Genomic DNA, 21,165 nt, shown 5'->3' with positions numbered 1-21,165 from the left:
ATTGGCGAATTTTCTCGTTTTCTAAAGAAACGAAATTAAAATGAAGCGATATTAACTTGAGTTGATATTCAAAGTAAGTAGATCTTTAAAATTAATATGGATACATACCACTACATACCCTTGCATAAAATCGATTGACATTGTTTTATTTCCACCTAAATTCGAAGACGGCTCCATGACTTTATTCTCAGAACTTTGTTCTAATGATTGCTTCCTGAAAGATAATAATGTATTTTTATTATTTGTGTTACCTACTGCTTATTGAAATGTGAATAGTTTTGTAGGTATAGTCAATGGCTTTTTGTACAAACACTGAATTGCAATAATTAAAGGAATAAAATCGATTTTCTACAGTACCTTTAGATTTCTAAAGTTTAGAAGTTAATGTTTTCGCGTACTTTAGAATATTTTTAACTATTAATTACCTTACCTACCTACTTACCTATCTAAAAAGTAGGTAAGTACTTAGGTATTACCTATTATACTCGTATAAAACTAGAAGCAGATAGGGAATATTACTGCAATGTTCTGCCGTCAGAATGCAGCACTAGCACAAACCGTAATCGAATGCCTTTTAAATGTCCGTAAGATACCAAAATATCACATTATATCAATAAAATTTTTGGAAATATAGCTCTGTTACTTTCGATGTAAATATCATATTATTTTGTTAGTATGTCATATGTCATGAACCGTCATGGCGACAAACTAAGAACTGACGTTGTCATGGCGATTTGTTTACGTTTTGTGCCAGTGAACTGTAGAAATATAATGATTACTCACCTTTTCTTAATCATAACCATACATTTATGAATTAAACAACCTTTCTTTTTCCTTTTTGAAGATCCGTCATTTTTTTCCCATTTATTGCTCGGTATTATTTTATATGCGATCGATGGCGCGTGGCAGTTCGACTAACATAGGTCCGTCGCTGACAACGCCGGCGGCGGTCTGAGGCATGCGCTGAGAGGGGACTGGTTTCATAGGGTTTCATACAAAATACGAGCGCGCGCTAGCTTATATTAAAATGTCGTAAGCGACAAAACGGTTTTTGTCGTTTCAACTACAAATTACAATTTAATAAAATAAAATCCAACTTGAAGGTTGAAGTATGGGTTAAAACTAATTTAATATGAAAATTTGGAATCTTAATTTGATCTGGGTTGCCTGTAACAAGCAAATCCCTGTCTTACAAGAGGTATCTTTGATATTTTTTTCTGTGCTATAAAATTTTACGAATCGTGTTTCGGCAACTTGGAAAACAAAGTCATTGAAATGAAGAATCAGGTTTTCAAATATCACTTTGATATGTTTTGTAATTGCTGAGATAAAACTAGATGTTTTTCACCAAAATGCCCAATTCGTCGTCTTAACCTATATCCTCAGTCGCCTCTTACGACATCCACACAATTTGAATTTTGAATTTGAAAAATTTTAATTTGAATTTGAAAAAAAACTATCGATAAATGCTTCTACACTACGGTTATGTAACTAATACCGCTGACAGAGAGGATGTCGAATAAAAGCCCTATCAGTGGGGCTAATACGGACTGAATTCTTATAATCGTTTTAGCTCCAATAGTTTTTGTTTAAGGGCTTTCACGGCAGACCGGATTGCTATCGGGGGTAAGGCCGTCCGGGCGGCATTGTACCTGTGAGTCTCCAGTGAATTAATTACATACAGTTTTATCTCAAAAATCTTCGGTCAATCTCAACCACGAGTTAGATTCTATAGATTTATTTTATTCTACAATATTATATAATGCGAAGGTTTGTAAGTATGTGTGTGTATGTTTAATAATTATTTGTCATTTCACTAAACTTTATTATTGTCATATTATTTAGTATCAAGTTATTTTTAAAGTTGTACAATTATGAGTTTACATACATAAAAAAGAACTAACCTAAGATAACTTAACTAACTGTAACAATGAAAATTATAAAAAGAATACCCCGTCTAAAAGATCTGCCTATGGCAGAGTTCCCATGACGCTGGCCACATTACCCCTTTGGATCGCAAGTGAGATCCGCTGGGATATGTACGCGCCAGCTCTTGGGTCCCCAGAAGCGTCGACCAACCGAGACGACAGGGCCCTTATAAAAAACTTCATGTCGGCTGACCAGGGCCCTAAGGTCTCAACAGCAAAGCGCCGCAAACTCGTAATCCTTTGATAAGGAGGAGTACTTGCGACGCTTGAGTATTTGAGCCTGATCAGCCGCAGCGCCGGCTTGTGAGCTAGTTGCCTGGATGTGGGACAGAGCGAAAGTATCAACGCATGTCGCGTCCCACACCAGGGCCCTACCGAGCTTCTATGGCACCAGGGTGACCCCGTCTGGACGCTTGCCATCGTCCCTTGCCATGCCGGCTGGCTCTAAAGCCGAAGGTACTGCAGCAGTGGCAAGGCGTTTAGCCAATGGCCTGCCTCGGGAGCAGAAACAGCCAGCAGACGGGCACGTTCTGAATCGTTCGGACAGTTTTCCAGGAGGAAGCATAGGTTGCATTAAGGCGGGGGTGTCCCAGGCCTTCTGGATGTGTTTGATGGTAGGGGTATCCGCTCCTGGACACGAGTCACACCAAGCTTTCTCGGCCTCCGCCAAGCTCGCTAACTGAACGTCGGGTATCTGTGAGTTATTTAAAATTATACCGGCGAGAGACAGCGAGCTGTAAGCGGAAGATGGGAAAGCAGGCAATGCCACACTGGACGATGAGCGAACACCCAAGCCACCAAATCGAATGGGGAGAACAGCTGTTCTCAAGCGTGAGTCCACGAAAATGTATCGAAACTAATGTTGAGAATTTTGGATAGAGTTGTCTGGAGAGAGTTGTCAATAGACGAGAGAATGGACGGAGATTTCCAAATCGGGCAACTGCGGAGTAGATACATGAATTTTGGTGTGAATAAACAGAAACGAATAATATAAAGGGCCATGTGGGGATTTATCTGATAAAGGAGGTTTGATGTACTATTAAATAAATTTAGTTTACAGGTTATGACGGGGGTAATTGATTCATCGAAAATTGGTGAGCCTAAAAGTGTCAGAGATGAATTTGAATGAACGGAAATGTTAGGCAGAAGTGTGTTAAAGTTTGTCAAAATTTCAATTTTTTTATCAGAAGAAAGGTGATTCGGTAGATAAATTTCGCATTTAGTAAAGTTTAAAGTGAGGCCAATATCTGAAAAAATTTCTATGATTTGCTGTAGATCTTGAAAAACAGTTGAGGCGTTTCCACCAAGAGAACCATCGTCTAGATACCAAAGATTAAATTTAGAATTTAGATGGGATATGATGGGGTGAATGGCCAAGCTGAAAATGGCAGGCCCAAGCGGATCTCCTTGCTGACAACCCACGCTTGAAAAAATATTTTTGTCACCGAAAACCAATTTAGAAGGAGCACCGTAGCATTGCCATAAGTAAGGGTAAAGCTTTGGTACCTCTTTTTTGACTTCTGCCAACAGTACACCACGGTCAACCGAATTAAAAGCATTTTTGACGTCAATCTTTAAGAAAACTTTATAATCCGGACGATTCAGGAAGGTGCGCGCAGCGTGTACAGCCGCCTCACAGCCGCCTTTGACGCCAAATCCTAGCTGTCGGGGCTTGAAAGTTATTGCCAGCTTCTGGTGGACTTTCCGGCAGCAGAGTTTGGAAGCCAGGCGCCTAAAAGTACAGCCCACTGCAAACGGGCGGATACCACCATTCACTAAACTATTTTGATCAAATGACTGATTTTTTTCTTTGGAATTTCATCATATCCCTTAGAGATTTGATCAAATTTCTGATTTGTCCATTTTCCTGCGTCATATATAATTTCACATAAATCCCAAAAAACTCAGAGGTGCGAGCCTGGGTTGGAAACCACAAACTTCTGTTTAAGAGACCAAAGGCAAAATTAACTTTTTTTCTGAAAGTCATTTTAAACTCAATCCCATGGAGAAAAAATATGTACTAATCATGTTTTACTGCCTTGATATTACTTTAGTAAAGTTTGTGCTTTTACAAATCCGGTACAGCAAACAAAATCTGCGACTTTAAAATTTGTTCCTGATCTAAAAATTCCCTTGTAAGTTCGGGGCGTTCGCCAGTGAGGCTTTTTATCATGCAACTTATGAATGGTACCGCGAGGAGCGCTCGAGCTGATGTATGGCAACATTATGGCACGGCCCGCTGCCTCGCGATGCGGGCGCCAGGTGAGCCTCGGGTATCGTACTTTTTATATTATTTCGATTTATTTTATTACATCCTACTGATAATATAAATGCAAAAGTTTGTGTCATCAGCATTAGAACACCACAATGAACTTCAACTCGCCACTTGCATCTACCGGTTGACCTCATTTCTCACGATGTCGTCAGTCCACCTAGTGGGAGGCCTGCCAACGCTTCGTCTTCCGGTTCGCGGTTACCACACGTATTATCTCCCCCAACGGTTATCTGTTCTACGATGTTTTATGATGATGTTGTACGATGAAATTTTATTATTATGTAGATAGCTGGCTGGACATCTGGAGTACCTAACACATAAGCACACGGCGGCCACGCCGTACAAAATACGCGTTCTTGAATCTACATAGGCACGACGACGTCTGTACACGCGCCACTGTGTGCGTAAGATACACGGTTGACTATCGTAAAACCCTAATAAGTGCCACCAATGATATTTTAAGGTACTTATATGTGGTATGGCTTAGATAGTGCAAATAATCGTTAATCTTACCTATTTATTTAATCTTAATTAAAATGTGTCTGTATACTATGTGTATTTAAGCATTATTATTTTCAATTACAATAGATATACGACTACCAACTTAAACGAAGTATTCGGTGGGAAGTTATTTCATATATTAATCGCGATAATTTCAGAAATCATTATTTATTTATTTTTATTTATTGGTACCGTTACCATTTCGCAAAATTACTAAGTGCCGTGCGGCCGACATAACATCGCGTTCGCGTTGCTTACCCGACTGCTTTCCTGCGGTTTTCCTACAATCTGCGCTTGAGGGGTGGGGTAACTCGAACCGGTGCAGGGCGGAGCGTGGCCATTCTGTGTACGTTAGTACTATTATATATTCTGTGACATAAGTTACTTTTTATATAGATATTCCCACGGGATCGAGATAAAACATCGAAATCCTAACCGCTGCATTGAGAGTCCTGAAAGTTGGCACTCTTGTTCATTATCATTATCAACGTCAAAAGAATACAAAGTTTATATAGCTTTTGGGAATTCCCACAGGAATTTTCTTTTGTTATTTCAACATGCTAAAACTGCGTGACGAAATTGGATGAAATTTGGTATGTAAATAGCTAGACATCTGGAATAACACATAGATTACTTTTTACCTACGTCTAGGTCTTAAGTAGTACATCTGCTAAAAATGTTAAGTCTTATGAGGAACAAAGAGGAATAAAATAATTTTCGTACTTATTTTTCCGATTAATAAAATGTCGTTTAAACCTATAGTTGTATAGATGCATGTAACTAATACACTCTTAAATCCACGTAACAGTATACAAATTAAAAATAATTGACAATGAACAATCTTGTGTCATGATTCAAAAGAATTAAATTCAACAAAAAAGAAAATTTGGATACACGGTGTTTTTCCAAGACAGTTCCGTTCCGCACAGTTGACTTTGCAGTTATAAATGAATAGGCAGCGCCCTAGGTGATACAATATTTAATACGAATGGAAAATATTTCGGGTTCCTCACTTGGGCAAAAAGTAAGTCATAAATACTTGAACTTGTTTGAGATTTCATCAAACGTTTCATCAAAGGGCCCGAGCTGCTGGGCTACTACGAAACTCGAAGTTCGTGTCGTGCGGTCCCTCTGACACTTACACTATTTAATACGAGAGCGAGAGGGACCGCACGACACGAACTTCGAGTTTCGAGTTTCGTAGTAGCCCTGCTGGTACGGCGAGGGTGGATAGACACGTCGAGAGGAAAATGGGTGTAATGCTCGAGTTTTACACACTGCTTTTCACTTAAAGGCGAGGAAATGAAATAGCAACAGTGCAAACAATTGTTCACTTGCTAGGTACCTTTTATTTTTCATGGATTACTATATAGTTATAAATTTTTAGCTTTATTGATTTATTTTGATTGATCTGATTGATTTTTAGTTTTACATAAAATTAAAATTATTAAAAAATGTATAGAAACTTTTTTGTTTGAGACAGTTGACCTTGGTCTTAGACGAAGATTTTACTTTATGCACTAGAGCATAAAAAGTCATTTTATGTCGCCCAGACCAGATCCAGCATAAACACGAACTTTACGAGCATGACAAGTGAAAAGGTATTTTTTATGAGCTATTACTATACTAAGTGTTGCCCGCGTGCCCGACTGCGAAGAAATCGTTTAGCACTATCCTTCAAGACCTGTAGTTTTCTGGGATAAAAACTACCCTTGTCCTTTCCAGGACCTCAAGTTATCTTTATACTCGTACCATCTAAATCGGTTCAGTGGAATAGGTAAGAGACAGAGTTACTTTCAGTGTCATATGTCGGCGGCCGATCGTAAAATCCGCTGTCGCCGTTGGCCAGGCATATCACGATGTGCCTGAGAAACAATACGGTAGATCGATTAGACGCATTCGTCGATATTCCTAGCTCTATACCGGGCACATCGTGATATGCCGAAAAGAAGAAAAATTTAGGTACGGCGAGCGAAGCGTTAGTATTTTTTTTTTATGGTATACGGGGCAAACGAGCAGGCGGATCGCCTGATGATAAGCGATTACCGTCGCCCATGGACACATGCAACACCAGAAGAGTCACAAGTGCGTTGCCGGCCTTGAAGGTAGGAGTACGCTCTTTTCTTGAAAACTTGAAGGTCATAGCGGTCATAGGTTCATAGTATGAATTGTGACCGTGTGTGATATGCCTAGGAATTTCATGATCTGCCTAAACTGGCCAAATCATGAAATGGCGGCGTTTCATGAGATGCCTAGGAATTTCATGATCCGCATAAACGTCACTAAGCAAATCGTTAAACGGTGAGTTTTTAACGATATGGCGGATGTCCCTTAGACAATAAATCAAAAGGCACCATTTAACGATATGCGTAGGAATTTCGTGATCTGGCGGGTTTTACGATCGGCTGCCGATAGGTATTAATTAGTAAGGATGGCTAACGAGCCCGTGGGACACATTTTTAGGGTTCCGGAGCCAAAATGGCAAAAACGGAACCCTTATAGTTTCGTCAAGTCTGTCTGTCTGTCTGTCTGCCTGTCCGTCCGTCCGTATGTCACAGGCATTTTACTCGAAAACTACAAGATGTATATCAATGAAATTTGGAGTACAGATGTCTTGTCAAAGCCGCTATTTAGTTTTGTAGTTAAATTACAAAAATAAATATTTATAGGGGGGGCACTCCATACACGTAACAGAAATTGAAAAAAAATCTTTTTACTCGCTTCAACGTTTGGCACATAGTTCAACAGCTCTTTTGAAAAGATAGTAAGGTTTCTCAAAAACTTTTTTGATTACTTTAAGTGAAGATTTCCGAAAATAATCGCTCCCAAAGTAGCAAATATTGTGTCCCCCCCCCCTCTATCTTGTAAACAGTTTGTCCAAAAAATATGCAAAAAATATGGAAAGGTAACGCTTAATAAATACTTTCAACGAAAATTGGTTTCAACATGATCGGATATACCGTTTTTGTGTTATTTCCGAAAAACTGCGCTTCTCAACAAAAGGATGTAATTGCCGTGAAGATCTTTTTCTAGTAATAGATTTTAAGACTGTAGTAAGTGTTAATTGTGTTATAACGCACATACGCACATAATATTACTTGATTTTTTTCGTAATGGCTACGGAACCCTATCTTGGGCGTGTCCAACACGCTCTTGGCCGGTTTTTTTCTCTCCATTAATAATATTTTCATTTTTTTTAACAACTTACTGTGTATACCTACTGTGTCAAATTGACGACTGTTTAGCTCCACTTCCACCATTTAACTGTAAAAACTTTGTGACAGACGGACAGACAGAGACATGAGTAACAGCAATGTATGGCTCCGTGACCCTTAGGGAACGAAACCCAAAAAAAAAACCTTGTGTAACTTAACAAAACATAAAAAAAAATCTTATTCTCAAGACTCATAAGGCCGATATCTTATCCCCAGCTTTTGAAGCATGTGGCTATCTATAAATATTAGAAACTCTCCCAAGTAACTTCTACATAAAGCAACTTACAAGAAACTCGGGGAATTATTGACTTTGCTGCAACTTCGACTTAGAGTTCACTTTAAAATGATTCAAAAATTTTACTTGGGCATAATTATGTGTGTTGTAATTATATGTGTGTAATGCCAATAATCACTCAAACAATCAAAAGCCAAGATAACCAATTAATAATTTCTAAAAAATGGTTTCAACGGGAGAAAATTATGAATAACAAAAATTATGACAAACATCATATTATGACTTGCGAACATTATGCGAGTATATATATATACCTACCGGTTAAAAATATACAATTGAGGCGCTAAATCCGTTTATTTCTCACTTGTCGGAATTGGCATACGCCGCGTGAAACCCAAGGAGACAACAAACTGATTTAACTTTGGCTGTAATAGTTTATGCGGCGGGCCCGCTATGAGTGCATCATGAGTAACGATATTACTACGATATAAACCTGCTTCATGTTTTAAATGAGAAAGTTTTCGAGTAAATAGAAATATAAATATTGTATTCGCACTTCGCAAATTACATAAAACACAAAAAAACAAGTAAGTATTAAGTACGTAGTAAGTAGGGGTAGGTATTTGCGAAACCGCGAAGCGCTCTTGGCTCAGCATAGTGTTGGCCGTAGAGGCCAAGGCTGGTCTTCCGCTGTGACCGCTTGGCGACTTCACGTAAGGCGGCAAAAATTCACAAAAAACAAACCAAAAAAGGAACAAACAAATTGTAATAAAATTTAGATATCAAACATAAAAATACAAAACCAAATAAAAAATAAAATAAAAACAAGTGAGTGTGTTTGTTACTCTGTTACTCTTTCGTGCTAAAAGAGCTAGGCACTGTCCATCTGTCCGTCTATCAAGAACTTCTTTCTTGGAAACGCGTGGAAGTAACAAGCTGAAAATATTATTCTTCTTCTTCTTAAGATGCCTCTCCAACTGGCGAAGGTTGGCAGTCAGGTCTGAATATTTCTCCCTGTCTCTAGCGAGGCGAAATAGATGGGCAGCACTCGCGATGCCGGTCCACTCCCGAAGATTCCTCAGCCAAGACTTCTTTCGTCGGCCTACGTGTCTTTTGCTAGTGACTTTTCCCATCATAATGAGCTGCAGAAGACAGTATCTGTCCAGTCGCAACACATGTCCCAGATACGCCACTTTTCTTTGACGGATGATATTCCAAAGACATCGTTTCTCGGTGACACGGAGTAGGACCTCATCATTAGTCACCCTATGTGTCCAGCTTATCTTTAGAATGCGTCTGTAACACCACATCTCAAAAGCCTCTATCCGTTTCTTGAGTTCCTGCTTGATAGTCCAGGACTCGCTTCCTTATAAGAGGATTGGCCAAAATGTAGCATTTAAAAATGCGAGTACATAAAATAATATTAAACACTTATATCTGGACTGGACTGTAGTTTCCACCACGGGCCCAGAGTGAATTAGGGATTTCACGCACACAATAGTGATGGACTGGGTTAAAAATATATCATTCTATTTAGTCCGACAGTTAGATTATGGAAAAATATAGGACATTTTTTGGTTTATCAAATTATTAAAAATCGACAAAGGTAAAGGTATAGTATAGATAGATCATCAAACTTCCGGAGTGGGGGCTTGTGACGTCACTATTAGGTAAAAATCGTACCATATAGTGACTTCACTCGAAACTTCCAAGCACTGTCTGTATCCTCGTATCCTCGTCATTTTTTTGTTTGTTAAACAAAAGAAAAATACGTGTACAATATTTTTTAATTATCTGACGGACTATACATTTTTTTTAGTCGTCTAGCTAGAATCAATGTATATCCAATTCGAAAGAAAATCCTTTTCTGTTTTATTTAAATTTGTAATATCGTTTTTATGCATACAGCCAGTGGTGCAGTCCCAGTAGAATAAGCACGGCAGCGGCAAAGATTGTTACAAGTTTTTGAGAGTTGCACTACTTAATCCGACTAAGTGACTTTGATGGATCACTTGGTTCGTATAATTTAAGCAACAATTGAAAAGTTTCTCGTGATCGTAATTACTGTATTTGTTTTTGATAAATTAATGGAAGACGACTAGGGCTAGTTTTGTGTAATGAACTATAAACATTTACTTAGCTCACCTGCGACCTTATGCAACCACATGCTAGCTACGTCTAGGCTTCAATCATTTATTAATTAATTGACTCACTCATTCAATCATTCATTCATTCATTCAATCTGTCATTCATTCATTCGTGCGTTCATTCAATCATTTGTTCATTCACTAATTCATTAATTCGTCGTCTCTTTTTAAATTGTACGTGTATTATGCCCTTCTGTGGCGCTTGGCTGTACGGATAACAATAAATGCTAATTCAACAAAGACACCTCATCTGTCTAACCAGCACCGGATCAGTCTTCGTCGCCAGTGGCAAGAGTCACACTTACTGCAACAATTTAATTTGGCCGCACAGTAAGCTGAAAAGCTGGAATTAATCAGATACCGTCTGCTCTAAGTTTGTAAAGAAAAGCGTTTTGTTGTATACGTGAATAAATGAAAGGCCGGATAAATAGGAGTCCAAAGCTTTATTAGCTGGCATTCACTGTACACACTTTCACAATAGATCAATAACGTTTTGAACATGAGACTGAATAATTAAACACCCAAACACAAGACATAAAGCAAGAGAACGCAATGCGCGCGGAGCAAGCTCGGTCCCGTGGCGAGGTGACGCGCTAACTGACATTTTGGCGGGCGGTTAATTTGAAAATCGGCCGGGCGCGCGGCGGCGGCGAGTACATCGGCGGGAAGACGAAGGGTTTACGATAGTTTTTAAATTACTGAAGGAACAAGCCAGAAGACTTCCACCGCTGAACAAAGGCCTCCTCCTTAGATTGATTGCCACAATGAACGACAAATAGCTTGGTACGTCGGTGTTTCATTTAGTTATGATTTCATGTCGCTAATCTCTTGACAGGGTGGTCGTGGTCTTTAGTTGGGAATCAGTAGTGAACCTACACGACAACCTTCTCAAAGAGGTTTTCGCTTGCTTTCTATACCGCATTGCTAGAGTCCAGAGTTCATATTTGACAATTTCTTTAAAAGTTGTCCATTTTCAGTTGTCCACATAAATAAAAGTGTCCCAGGTTTTTCATATCACCATCATCATCCCAGCCTATATACGTCCCACTGCTGGGCACAGGCCTCCTCTCAGAACAAGAGGGCTTGGGCCATAGTTCCCACGCGGGCCCAGTGCGGATTGGGAACTTCGCACGCACCATTGAATCGCTTCTCAGGTTCGTGCAGGTTTCCTCACTATGTTTTCCTTCACCGCAAAGCTCGTGGTAAATTTCAAATGCAATTTCGCAAATGAATTTCGAAAAACTCAGAGGTGCGAGCCGCGGTTTGAACCCACGACCCCGGTTTTTCATTAATTTTGTGTTATCCATTACACTACCGCCACACTGCCGTCCTACCGAAGAAGGCGGCAAAGTGACTTTAGCGGCTTTTTAACTTTTTGATACATGCATACTCAGAAAAAAATTCTGCGTCGAACGGTATTGACTTTTTTTTTCTATGACAGTTAGTTCTTGAGATCAATTATCTCTTGATTAGATGGTTTTTTTTTCGCGATTTCGGGCTGGTCTCATAGTAAAAGTTGCTCAGTGTGAATCTCCCCATCACCCCTTTCACTCCAGCTCATGACCTCGGAACTACCCAGTATAGTATGCCTTTTCATTTTTTGTCATTACCTCTTCTCAAACAACATAACTCTTAATAATCGTAGTCCCATCATAACCTAAAAAGCCGTTATCTACAGAGCGACTCGCATATTACGGCTTTTTAATGTATTGAAAGTAAATATTTCTGATGCTTAATAATTTTGATTAAAAAGTTAAAAAAATATCTAAGCTTTAAAACGGTTAAGGTACTTTAACTTCATTTTTATTTACAACGCAACGTGCATCTTCTACTAGCAATAATAGACAATACCGCGGCTATCCGTAGTAACGACCTTCTAGTGTATTAATCGCACCTAACTTTCATTTAAAATAACAATACTATAAAAGTTATGTAGAATACTAAGCTTAAAAGTCGCTAGGGTACTGCTAACGGCCTTTTAACTTATTATTCTTCGTCGAATAATATTCACAAATCCTAAGCTATAACATAAAAGCCTCCACAATTAATACTATTTATAATTTTTGTATAATAAAAGTATATACATAAAAAACGTGATTTTTTATCTAAATTTTAATGTAATCAAAATTTTTGTAAGTCAATTTATGCCTAAGATACAGGTATTTAAAATTTTGAAAAGTTTTTGCCGTTTTTCTCGAAAGTTACTTTTGTCACTTTGCCGCCTTCTTCGGTAGTACGGCAGCACAGAAACATGTATGAAAACAACAACAACAACAAAACATGTAGTAGCGTAGACTAGCGTAGAGATGGTGGAAAATTTGACATTTTAAAAATTGATTAATACTCGATTGAATAAGCGATTATTATTTGTTAACCTTACAATAAAAAAAATAGTTACTGCTTTAACAATTGAATAAACAGTCTTTGGAATTAAATCAAGTATTGTAAATAATAAAATAGACAAAAATACATTGATCTATTCAATTAAAAAATTAATCGATTTACTGAACAGATTAATTATTTCACATCATTCAATGTCTGTGGTCGGGTTAATGGCGTCTTTGTTTACCCTTTCTATAAATTGAATTGACATAAACCATACATGGGTGAACGTATTAGGTATTATGTATGCAAAAACTCCGCTTATGCCTTGCGGAGTTGCGGCTCGTCTGAGAATAGTTTGCACTACAGTCGGTGTTACCAGCTCCTAATTCCTTACTTCGCGCCGTTCCTGAATTAAACAGAAGCAAGACAAGGTTTTACGGCGACAATGCTTCGTGAATAATTCACTTAACAAGTTATTCGCGGTAATAAAAGGAGCATTTAACTTATCTATGATTGAAATCGCGCTTTAGTGAAGTAAAGATACAAATTTCAGACAAGCCAAGGCATTAATATTTAGAACACGTTTCTGATGAATGGGGTATTGGAAAAACAGGCCGATGACGGATAATCTTTAGTATAAATCAATGGCGCTGACACAGACGAAATGTTTTTGAAGGTCGGCTCAAGATCGCCTTAATTATATTTAGAATCTAGATGAATTTATGAGAAGGATGGTGTTGCTATAATTTTAGACTATTTAGACATACGTGGTGCAGTCGATGTTAAATCATTTGCCACTGTTAATAATTTAGCTGAATAATCGTAGTACATACACAAAAACTATATGACAGACAGATAGATACTCGTAGATATTTAATAAAAGACGTGGTGGACTAGTGGTTTGAAACAGGCCATTTGATTTATGAGCCTCTAAAGCACAGGATCTAATGAAACAGCAGCAGTGTTCGGCATAGACTAAACTTTTTTTTTTATAGACTAACTACAAACAAACTAGAGTGTTATTTTGCTACAGATTCAACAGGATCGTTGGTTTAAACCCGGGCTAACAACCTCTGAGTTTTTCGGAGTTAGAATAGAATAGTTTATTAAAATACAAATTACAAGATTACAAAATGATCAACATTATCCCGTAAGTACTAAACTAGGCTGAGTCTGTATCTTGGCACTCACTGAGTCAGGTTACAAATCAACTATAAATAAATTCCAACAACTACATTGTTGAATACTTACTCCACAAATTCTTGTGCGAAATTACATTCAAATTTTAACATTTTTTTATATTTAATATGAGTGAGTCTCACGGTAGTTTCATGTTCAAAATTTTAACAGCTTTACTGTGGAGGAATAACGTGAGGAAACCTGTTCAAACCTACAAAGCAAGTCAATGGTATGTGAAAACCTACTCCGCCTTCGTACTATGTAAAATTTATAGTGATTACACAAAACTCGAGGCTCTTTAATAGTGGCCAGTGGCCCATTTCACGAAGCTACAAGTTGAAGTTCACAAGCGGTAGTCTCTTTTTAATGCATCCTGTTAAACAAAGGCTACCGCTTGTAAATTGTAACTTGTAGCGACGTGAAATACCTTAAAGTTAAAATAACTTGTCCTGTTTGTTGGGTCAAATCTTGCAAGTTCATTTTGACCATCTTCCAGAGCTCAAATCGACTTGAAATTTGGTATACATCTGCACGTTAGATGACATTGCAAGAACAGTCCACAAAAAGTACAGCCTGCAAAAAAACTAGTACCAAAATTTTGTTTTTTTACAGAAACTTATTTGTTTTTCCATTACCTCATTGTTATTTTGAGCAGATGTGCACCTTTTACAGTCTAAGATAATAATATGCTTACACACGTACGTTGTACGTGGAATATGAGAAAAACAATGAACAAAGTAATCCTTAGGATCGAGAGTATCCTAAAATAACCCCTTTGCACGAGAACGTGTCAATTTCACAACGTTCTGAAAGAAAGACAGAAAACATACCTATTAAATTTTATTGCTGTAATGGGTATTGAAACATATCTTTATCGTAATTTTTGAAACACCTTTAAATATGAATAGAAAATATATATATTTAAAAAATCATAAAAAATATTTATTTATCTATTTTCGGAGAACCAAGAGCTTTAATTTACAGAGTAAACTTATTTTATAGTATCAATAAAGCCAATTATAGGATCTCACAATATTTGAATATCGTTATAATATTTTAATATCATCTATGTAACACGGCCAAACAATAAAGTTTACTCTACTCAACTCTACTCTACTCTACTCTACCTATTCCATTATATTCTACCGTATTCTATTCTATCCCATTCTGTTCTATTCTATTCTATTCTATTCTATTCCATTCCATTATTAATAATTTAGTTTAGAAACTTATTCAATTTTAAAATAATATTTAGTTGACCGTTGATCTGCCTCCCACAGGAACGCACACCAGCCTACCTGCGAAGAGATTTAATGATGCGTGTGAAGTTCCCAATCCGCACTGAGTTCGCGTGTGAACTGCGATCCAAGCCCTCTTGTTCGCGCCCTTTTCATTATTTTTCAGGCTTTTTTAATGAATTTTACATGATAATTTTTTCGTACATTAATCTAAGGTGTACTGCGACAATGGAGTTTTCTCGTCGTTTTGAATTGTAACCCTGAAAAACCTTCATAGGGGTGTGTTTGTAAACACCTTTTGTAAAAACATTCACCCGCTCAAGGAATGAATGTACATACCAACTTGAAAAAGAGTGTAGTCTCATGTAGTTATTAGTGTGTAGTATGAGGACTGTGATTCCACCAGAGATGTGCGAGGAGGTGTTTTTCATGAACCAATAGAAACGCTTCATTTACCTATCCTCGCTCAGCACCGCTCTGGTGGAAACAGCTGAGCGGAGCGAGGCGAGGTAAATGAAGCGTTCCTATTGGTTAATAAAAAACACATTTCTCGCAACACATCCTCACACATCTCTGGTTGAAACCGAGCCTTACTGAAAACCAGTGTTGGGGTGTTACAACGCTTCAACATTATGCTGAGCCAGTCTCCAATTCCCACCCAATGACACACTATCCTTCGTGTTGTCTATTTGTAATACTTTTTTGTGTCTTGTGTTGTTGTGAATAAATGTATTACCTTTTTTCTTTCTTATAATCACAATAATTAAAACAGAAAATTCGTATCTTCAACATACGTCGACGAAGTACGTCGGAAAAAATGGAAAACGAAGCTGTCGGTAACCATCGGTGCCGGCACAGAAGATAATAATTTGCAGTCTGTAGAAAAAACTAAATATATACAAGCATGGTCTTTCAAACCAGACACCACTAAAGATAACATTATGAAGCACTTGCAAAAAATTGAAGAATCAAACGACTATATAATAGAAAAAAGAGAAATAAAAACTGATAAACACGCAGCATTTGTAATTGGATTCCCGGAGAGTATGTATGAACGACTGACGTCGCCGACTTCGTGGCCACCGGGCATACGCTTCTCAGACTGGTTTCTTGCCAGACCCCGTGCGCGGCGGGGTTCCCACTCGCAGTCGCCGCCCGCGCAGTGAGCGCGCGCCTGCGCCCGAGACAACTACAGTTATGGATGCATCTAGGCGTATGCCCATTATTGTATGCCATCAGAACGTGCAGTCGCTAAATAACAAAACAGATAAGTTAGAAGTGCTTCTAGGTACTGATTTAAAATGTGACGTTTTGGCTATAACTGAGCATTGGCTCTCGGACGATAATCTTAAGTGTATTACGCTAAATAATTACTTGTTATTGTCATCGTACTGCCGTAAGCAATCGTTACACGGTGGGTCGTGCTTATACGTTAGGAATAATATTAAAGCCGTGCATGTGCCTGAATTATGTGCTTTATCTAAAGAATTAATTTGTGAAATATCAGCAATTTATTTGATCGATTTTAACTTAACTGTATTATGTATTTATAGGACTAATTTAAGCAGTATTATAGAATTTTTGAACCACCTGGAGTGTGTGCTCGAAAAAGCCAATGAATATAGTAACGACTTTATTATAGTAGGAGACATGAATGTTAATTGTATCGGTGAAAAGACTACAGACATGAAAGACTTGGAAGTAGTTTTGATGGCTCATGATTTTAGAAACGAAGTAACGTTTCCGACTCGAGTTACTGCGAATTCGTCCACGGCTCTCGATCATGTTTACTGTAATGGGGATGAGGGCACGGTGCGGGCGGCGGCCGTCGCGGCGGGCGTCGGCGACCACCACGCTGTGCGCGTCGCGGTGTCGCGCCGCGGTGCGCCGCCGCGTGACTCGCGTCGCGTTAGAGATTACTCTGCGATTAATCGCGCTAATTTTGTTCTTGCTGTGTCAAGTATTGATTGGGAAGATTTGGTGTTACGGAGTGGGGGCTCGGCAGGGATCTTAGCCACTTGTGTTAACAATAATCTGTCCCAGAAAATCGACGTATGCTTCCCTTTAAGGAAAAAAAATGGGGATAAAACAAGAAATTCGTGGGTAACGGAAGACATTTTAAATATTAAATCATTACTGTTCGAATCAATTGCGCTCGGACGGAAATTTCCTGATAACGAGGTATTAAAAGAATGGATAGACCGATTGCACTCCAAATACGACTCCGCGGTGGCGCAATGTAAGGCGCGATATTATACTATGCGCATAATCAATGCACAGAACTCATGCAAGACTATGTGGGATATCGTAAACAGGGAGCGAGGTAAGGCCGGACGACCTGCCGCGGATATCACAGAGATCGCGGTCGACTCGAATGGTCGGAAATACAGTTCTAAACAGGACGTAGTTAATGCAATAAACGCTAGGTTTGTGGGCGCCGCAGCGGCGTGCGGCGCGCCCGCGGCCGACCTGGGGCGCGTGCGCCAGGTGCTGGCCGCGACGCGCGCGCCGGCGGACCGCTCCATGAGACTCACTCCCTTTACTCGCGACGAGGTGCATCGGATAATCTCCGCGAAGATATCGCACAAACCGTCGAAGGACGTGTACAACGTGTCCATGGAGCTATTAAACAGTGTGGCCGATACTATGTCACCAATTTTGGCAGTTTTATATAATGCATGTTTGAGGGAAGGTATATTTCCGGAAGCATTGAAAGCTAGTAAAATCTCTCCCCTTTTTAAAGGAAAAGGAAAGAGAGAGAACATTGATGGTTATAGGCCGGTGTCTATAGTACCGGCCACGGCGAAGGTCTTTGAATATGGTCTGAGCTCGCGACTTACAGAGTACCTCACATCAATAAATGCGCTGTCAGATAGCCAATATGCGTACAGATGTGGCCGCTCGACGACCGACTTGGCTCGTGAGATTGTGAGTAGAATCACTAATGCTTTGGAAGACAGACAGCAAGTTGCAGTTCTCTGTTGTGATCTTTCCAAGGCCTTCGACGTGGCTGACCATCAAATTCTTGCGACAAAGATGGAGCATTACGGGATAAGAGGAAATGCGCATAATCTTTTAACGGACGTTCTACGTGGTAGATCGCAGATTGTTGTGGGCGACGGGGGACGAATCAGGTCGCACCCACTGACCACGGCAATGGGCGTGCCCCAGGGATCCTCGGTGTCAAATATTCTTTTTTCTATTTTGTTAAATGACTTGCCTGAATCTGTTTCGGCGGCCAATATTTTGATGTATGCCGACGACGTTGCTGGGATTGTTGCGGCTCCAAATGTTGACTGTCTGGAAAATCGGCTGAATGATGCCGCAAACCAGCTATCTCGTTGGTTTAGATTAAATGGTCTGGCCCTTAATCTGACTAAAACACACTTTATTCATTTTTATTTGGGAAGTAGGACTCCCAGACCACTTCAGGTTCAAGCTGAAGGCGTAGTTGTGGAGCAGGTGCGATTTACGAATTTCCTAGGTTTCCAGATTGACAGCAAACTTAGTTGGGGATCTCACATAGATAAGCTGTGTTGTGCGTTGGGGAGTGCGTGCTTTGCATTGCGCCGCCTGGCTCGAGTTGTTCCACGGTACGCGGTGCGGTCGTGCTACTTCGCCACAATACATTCACTCCTTCAGTATGGCGCCGAGTTGTGGGGGCGTGCGGCTGATTACCAGCGTGTATTCAGGTTGCAAAAGAGAGCTGTACGGGCAGTCGTTGGGGTGAGTCAGGAGACGTCAGCAAGAATGTATTTTAAGGAGTTAGGAATACTCACACTGCCCTCGCTTGTAATATTCCAAACTGGTGTATATGTATATAGTAATCTGTGCAAGTATGGTAGGCGCGCTGATATGGCAACCCACTCGCTGCGTAACCCTCAAAGGCTCCGTCCAGTCAAACGACGGCTCGCTAAGTCCGGCAAAGTGACTCATGTTGTAGGCCCGACGGTGTACAACAAGTTGCCCGAGTCAATTACTTCGGCTCCGTCGTTAGACATTTTTAAAAAAAGACTGAAAAACTGGCTTGTCGAGCACACATTCTACACTTTTGATGAGTTCCTTAAATTTCAGCCAACGGCTATTATTTACTGAAATTATTTAATTAATTAGTTCTTAGAATATATTAGATTAATTTAACAAAATGACATGTAATAATGATATTACCAATAAAAGAGTATGAGTATGAGTATGAGTATGAGTACCTACAGGACGACGTCCTAATTAGTTGATTCGTAGAAGGCCTGTGTCCAAACAGGGCTTTTATAATCAACCTAATAAATTGCCTTATCGTAAAATATTCTTACAAGAGTACAGCAAGAACTAGAATAATACAAATATTGGCAATCTGACCTGAGAGACAATATTTACAATAGTCAAAATGAGTTTTTGGTAAATATTTCATTTTTAATGTAAGATTTTTTTGCTGACTGTACTTTTTGTTGACTGTACTTGTATTGTCATCCAAACTACATTTTCATATCAAATTTCAAGTCGATGCCATTAACCGTTGAAGAGTTCCGTCCTGTGGAGACGTTCCTGGCTGGACTACCAGGATGTCACTACCAGATTATTGATTATTGTACTGTCACGCAATTTACATAAGTATACCAAATTTCAAGTCAATCCAACCATTGGAACTTGGTCGAATTTAACTTGCAAGATTTGATTGCAGACAGACAGACAGACAACGGGATAGGTGAAACTTAATAAAAGCATGTAAAATGGACAATGGTGTGTGTGTGTGTGTGAATGATTGTTACTCCTTCACGCTCAAAAGGCTACACGAATTTGGATGAAATTAGCTAACTTATATAGGTAATGCACACGCTACTTTTATCCCGATGTTCATCGGCATAGCTGGATGGCAAACGAGCATGTGGGTCTCCTGATGGTAAGAGATCACCACCACCCATAAACATCTGCAATACCCCTGGTTGCTGGTCCTGGCTGCGTTTCCAACCTAGAGGCCTAAGATGGGATACCTCAAGTGCCAGTAATTTCACCGGCTGTCTTACTCTCCACGCCGAAACACAACAGTGCAAGCACCGTTGCTTCACGGCTGGATTAGCGAACAAGATGGTGGTAGCAATCCGGGCGGATCTTCCACAAGGTACTACCACCTATACCACGGGAATAATAGATGATAATCTTAGTTTGATGAGAACAAAGCCGTGGGCAAAAGCTATACGCCTTTAAAAATCCCTTAGCTTTACGCATTTTCCCGAATTTAACGCGAGCGTATACGTACCTTTATGTATCATGTAGTCCATTTTATGAGATATGAAATTACATTTCCCGTATTTTTTTTAAACGGAACCCTAAAACCAGACGATAGACGCACATGAGCTTTCCCGTACACTTCAAGTCGATGGCACTTTACTTGTATTTTCTTTTACTTAAGTAGGTACGTGAGACACCTTCTTATATTTTTCCTTCGAGTGATAATTTTGTTGTAGTACATGCTTTGTGGTCACGTCATAACTTGAGAACGATTTTACCGATTTCATCCATCATTTTTCCGCAATTTAGGATGAAATTTCGTAATTAACAGACTTCAAAAACAGAAGGAGGTTCTACGTTCCAATGTTTGTATTTTTTTATGTGTGTACAATGTATGTTCACCGATTTCTCAGTCGATTGTGGACCGATTTTCAAAATTTTTTTTTTATTCGAAAGAGTACTCTGAGGTGGTTCCATTGTCGCCATGTCAAGATCATATCAAGAAATGGAGAGCAAATGCTGGCTCGTGCTGAGGCACCAACTTCGAGCTAGTAGGTAGGTACCTAGAAAAATATTTTCAAGGTTTTTGTAGTCGGTTCCATTTTTTGTTTTTATCTTATTTTCTTTTGTTAAAAATTTTATTTTTTTGTATGTATGTAAACTCTTTATTGTACAAAAGAAAATGAACAAAATACAATTGACAAACTTTGAGATATTTGTATTAAAAATACGAATGTTTGATCTCGAGTCTTGGGCTTTAAAATATATTCCAGTATGCATTATCAATTCAAGTTCACCCGTTGCCTAATACCCATTTTTACAAGCTTTGGCTACAATTTTTAATTTTAAGTCTGAAAAAAACGCATTTGTTTTATTTTGACAAAAAAAGAACCCCGAGC

The 21,165-nt window shown here is 39.1% G+C and overlaps 1 protein-coding gene across 1 annotated transcript; it reads left to right on the top strand.

Annotated features, from left to right (window-relative positions):
* The first annotated feature begins 15,984 nt into the window (after positions 1-15,984).
* LOC141435906 (uncharacterized) lies at positions 15,985-19,370 on the top strand. The gene is made up of 3 exons (XM_074098744.1): positions 15,985-16,205; positions 16,597-18,769; positions 19,302-19,370. The coding sequence occupies exons 1-3, from the start codon at positions 15,985-15,987 to the stop codon at positions 19,368-19,370; spliced, it is 2,463 nt and encodes an 820-aa protein (XP_073954845.1).
* The last annotated feature ends 1,795 nt before the right edge of the window (positions 19,371-21,165 follow it).

Source organism: Choristoneura fumiferana, chromosome 15, assembly GCF_025370935.1.
Source record: "Choristoneura fumiferana chromosome 15, NRCan_CFum_1, whole genome shotgun sequence".
In the NCBI taxonomy this organism is placed as follows: Eukaryota; Metazoa; Arthropoda; class Insecta; order Lepidoptera; family Tortricidae; genus Choristoneura; species Choristoneura fumiferana.
This window is presented reverse-complemented; position numbering and strand designations above follow the sequence as displayed.